General features: G+C 47.0%; 1 protein-coding gene across 1 annotated transcript; it reads right to left on the reverse strand.

The window, feature by feature from the left end:
* Positions 1 to 2729: 2729 nt before the first annotated feature.
* Positions 2730 to 4086, reverse strand: LOC117508960 (extracellular calcium-sensing receptor-like). The gene is given in 3 exon segments (XM_034168792.1): positions 2730 to 3118; positions 3121 to 3639; positions 4014 to 4086. Coding segments are annotated over 3 exon segments (981 nt in total).
* Between the last annotated feature and the right edge of the window lie 932 nt (positions 4087 to 5018).

Below are 5018 nucleotides of genomic sequence, written 5' to 3' on the forward strand. Positions count from 1 at the left end.
CAGGACTGTAGTCTTATTGGTGGCTGAGGAAAAAAATGAGATCAACCTTTGCTCAGCCTTCCAGGCGGTTTGTAAAAACTGTCAGGCAACTCAGGCAGTTCTTAGCCCAGGCTGTGTTCAGCAAGGGAGGAGAGCTGCTAAACTGGACTGAGGATATGTCAAGTGGTGGAAATAACCACTTTTAGGATCTAGTCAACCCTACTGACATGCCCTTTGCTGAGGAGGCAGTGCTGGGTCCATCACCCTAGCAGAAAGTCACTGAGACAGTAAGAAAAAGGGATTTGAGTGGTTAAGCCCAACAGCTTAACCACTAGACCATCACCTCCCAATGTTGTGCCCAGGACATCACTGTCGAGGTGCGTTCGGGGTGCGAAAGATCAAAGAGCATTCAGTGTGTCGTGCCCCCCCCCCAGCAACCCAAATGGCATGCGAGTGTGTCATCCCCCCCCTTCCCCCAGCTACCGATGACATGAGAGTGTGTCCCCCACCACCCCAATCCATGATTCAACATTGTTAAGGTGTGGCTGAGGTGGCGAAATCTTGAATGGTAGCTGGAGTGCAGTGCGATTGCTATCCAGTGCAGTGTGCACATCTGGACAGCTGTCATGTCCATGATGGAACAGCTGACTGCTGTGAAACACCCATAATGGCATATCCAGCATGTCACGCATGAGGTGGAATCAACGGGCAGCAGTGTGCCCACCCCACCACAACACAGATAAAAATAAAACCCAGCTGCTCCAGCTGCATGTCACAACAGTGGGCGGCACAGACACCAACCATGCAGCAGCATGTGCTGTACATACCCCTTGACAGCTCCCACCGTCAGCTCAGAAAAACATCTGTGTGCCATCCGACCAGACAGCCACGTTACGTGACACACGATTGCCGATGATCACGGCCCAGGAGTGCCCACCGAGATGATCAGATGATGCCAGCGCATTGAGGGGGCACTGAAGCCGTCAGATCATGGACCAGGCACACCCACTGAGGCAATCGGATGATGCCACCACACGTGGAGCACCAAAGCATCAGATCACAGCCCAGCGTGCCCACCGAGCCAATCAGATGATGTCAGTGTGCATAGGAGAACCGAAGTCATCCGATGATCACATGTGCATTCAACCAAGATGATCATCATGTGTCATCGCAACTCAAAGCTGGAGAACACATATCGTGCAATGAAGAACATCACCTCTCAACACGCCATCGCGATGCACGTGTCGGCAGGCTCTTATGACACGGTGAAAAATAAAAACAGCTCACTGGCCCACTGTGCCTCAAGTGACACGCGATCGCAACATACAAACAGTTCGTCCATCATGTGACAGCCTGACTGACAGCCTATGTGTGTACCAATGTGAACCGCTCATTTGACCCATACCCTGCAGAGGGGAAAGCCATGAGCCCATTCATGTGAGTACTTTACTGCTCTGGACAAGGGTGCATGTCACTCAGATCATGTCAGTGCAGAAAGCAGCCCGAGAGGCGATCATCATGTCACACCTGATCGCTGTGTCATTGCAACTCACAGCTGGAGTACACATATCGTTCCAACATACAGCCCTCTGCAAGCCACCGCAATACACGTGTCGGCAGGCTCTCATGGCATGGAGAAAAATGAGAACACATATCATCTTTGCAATGTGTTCATCTGCGCCTCAATGCGCCCTGCAGCCAGCCTGCCCCATGTGGAAATATGCAGCTGATCATGTGAACGCCCAGCTGGTGAGGCAAATGTCACGTCCACCACATGGAATTTTATTCCCACATGATGCATTAACAAACTGACCACCACTGCTAACACTGCATGCATGGCCAGGCCGGGACCAGACCCGGGGCTGCTAAACTCATTCGACTACTTCCAGAAGCACAACAGCTGTCTACACCTTTAAATATTTGTGATATCTTGGGCATAGGTCAATATCCTGCAGTGGATACTCGGCTAAAATCCTTTGCTTTTCAGAATAATAGCCTAATGCACAGGCTGCCACCGTGTTGTTTGCTTCTTTGTTCCCTGTTAGGGCCCCATCACACCTAGCAAGAATCAAGCCAACCCATGCCAAAAGTAAAAAAATCCATAATTCATGTCACGTGGGAGGAATATGAATACAGCATACAGCCGTCTGACTACTCAGACTACTGCAACCCGCACATTAAGCCCCCGAACGCAGTACAAAATGTTGGTGGACCACATTAGGATTACCCAGACAGCTGTCAGAATGCAGTGAGAAGATGACAAATTTACTTCCATTGTTGTATGAGTGAGGTATGATTGCAGGTGGAGGAAATCTAATCCAGCAGCACTCGAGGTGCACTCGTGGTGTGTTTGGGACAGTCGGGACATTCGGCCAGCACCCAAAATGGCGGTTCATTTCGAACATGACCAGAATGCTTCAAATGCTGTTTTCATGCCATTCCACGAATGCACCTCAACACTTCCGGAATGTGGGCCGAACTTTCATTCGGACGCCATTTGGCCTCATTCGGCCTCTCATGTGACAAGGGTATTACAACTAGTGATCAAGATTGAAACAAAAGCAAGGCAAAGATCATGTCAGAGAAAAGAAAAATAGTTACAGTTTCATTTTAAAAATCCAACAAACTTTGACTGCGCTGTGATAATTCTTACAATTATTAATTTATTAATTTTTAATTAATTTATGTATTTGTGTAATGGGGTGTACAACAAAGGAAAGTTCTTCTGGTGAAAAACAAAATTTGCTGGCTTAAGTGTCAATATCTCGGCTCATGATTGCCTTCTTTGTGTTTCTTTCGGGCCTTATGAGGATAATGTAACATTTGGGTCCAAACAGTGCAGCCAAGAGGCCAAAACTGGAGGCCAGGATGGCAAATACTTCCACTGCATCTGCATATTTACCAGGGGAGCTGATATAAGTTGGGACAAATGCCACCCACACAGCACAGAATATCAGCATGCTGAAAGTGATGAGTTTAGCCTCATTAAAACTGTCAGGAAGATCCCTGGCTAGAAAGGCTAGCAGGAAGCTGAGGACAGCCAGAAAGCCAATATAACCCAGTAACACTGCAAAACCAACTGTGGAGCCAACAACACATTCATAAACTATTTTGTCATTGTGATATTTTGTGTTTTGTGAGGAGCTGGAGAGGAAGAGACAAGCCAAACAGTGCAGATTACTGCCTGGACAGAACTCAAAGCCAGAACTGTCCCTCTCTGTTGTCTGACACCAAACCATTTCAGTCTGGTTCCAGCTCCTGGTTTGGAGGACTTAAACACAGCCACAACCACCATGGTTTTTACCAGGATACATGAGATACAAAGCACAAAGCTGATCCCAAACGCTGCATGCCTCAGCTGACATGTCCACAGCTGAGGCCGGCCAATGAACAGCAGGGAGCACAGAAAGCACAGCTTTAGAGAAATTATGATCAGGAAGCTCAATTCTGAATTGTTGGCTCGTACTATTGGTGTACTGCGATAATATGTGAAGATTCCAAGAACAACAGCACAAATAAATGTCCCCAGCAATGAGGCAGCTGTCAAGCAGATTCCCAGAGGCTCCTGATAGGACAGGAACTCAGTTCCTTTGGTAATGCATTTATCATGCTTGGAACTAGACCAAAAGTCCTCTGGACAACTGATGCAATCCTTGGAATCTAACAAAGGGGAGAAAATACATTTTCATTACATTCAGCCACCCATATAGAAGGATTTTGTTCATATGAATTGAAGCAAAAGATTACAGTCCTTTTTGCACATGAAAGGCTTATTTCCCTCAAGCTATGTTCACAGATCAGGACTGGGAGCCTTGCTCCATTCTTTATACTGGTGTTTGTGTCTTGAAGCTTGTCACTGCTGTCTTCTGGCTGCTGAATCTATTGTCAAGTTTGGTTTATCATCATGCCATGTGGAATAAATTCAGGTTTGGTAGACTTAGCTCACAAATTTAGGGCAGCACTGTGTGTTGTGTGGCTGAGGCAAGGCCCCTCCTTCAGGGGTGCTTCTGTGTCATCATTGTACTGGAACTGACCCACACTGCTGTGGGTGGTGATGTGGATGAGGTCTAGATACTGCAGTGAGCATTCCTGGGGTCTGACATCCATTCGAGAATTTATTCATGAAGTGAATTATAGATGTGTTTTAAAAGACTATGCATCCATGACACCATGTTGCCACTTTGGGTCCACCAAGTCCGACAACTGGTCCATCCCTACCTGTCCAAATTTACCATTTATCTGTCACAGGCAGGTGAAATTAGGATCCCCAACAACCAAGTAACTATGTGCCAGTGTTCTTTTGAGATGAGGTGCTCTGTTGAATTGATATTCCACACAGCACCGCTCTCAGACTGCAGGCTTACTTGTAGTTCCTAGGGTTTGTAAGAGTAGAATGGGAGGCAGAGCCTTCAGCTTTCAGGCTCCTCTCCTGTGGAACCAGCTCCCAATTCAGATCAGGGAGACAGACACCCTCTCTACTTTTAAGATTAGGCTTAAAACTTTCCTTTTTGCTAAAGCTTATAGTTAGGGCTGGATCAGGTGACCCTGAACCATCCCTTAGTTATGCTGCTATAGACTTAGACTGCTGGGGGGGTTCCCATGATGCACTGTTTCTTTCTCTTTTTGCTCTGTATGCACCACTCTGCATTTAATCATTAGTGATTGATCTCTGCTCCCCTCCACAGCATGTCTTTTTCCTGGTTCTCTCCCTCAGCCCCAACCAGTCCCAGCAGAAGACTGCCCCTCCCTGAGCCTGGTTCTGCTGGAGGTTTCTTCCTGTTAAAAGGGAGTTTTTCCTTCCCACTGTCGCCAAGTGCTTGCTCACAGGGGTCGTTTTGACCATTGGGATTTTTACGTAATTATTGTATGGCCTTGCCTTACAATATAAAGTGCCTTGGGGCAACTGTTTGTTGTGATTTGGCGCTATATAAATAAAATTGATTGATTGATTGATTGATATCCCCACAGCATAAATCGATAGTTATGTGTGTCGAGTTGAGCTCCCCATCAAAGCTTAGGTGGATTTTCTTCAGTTGTGC

The sequence above is a fragment of the Thalassophryne amazonica genome, chromosome 4, assembly GCF_902500255.1.
Source record: "Thalassophryne amazonica chromosome 4, fThaAma1.1, whole genome shotgun sequence".
Lineage (NCBI taxonomy): Eukaryota > Metazoa > Chordata > Actinopteri > Batrachoidiformes > Batrachoididae > Thalassophryne > Thalassophryne amazonica.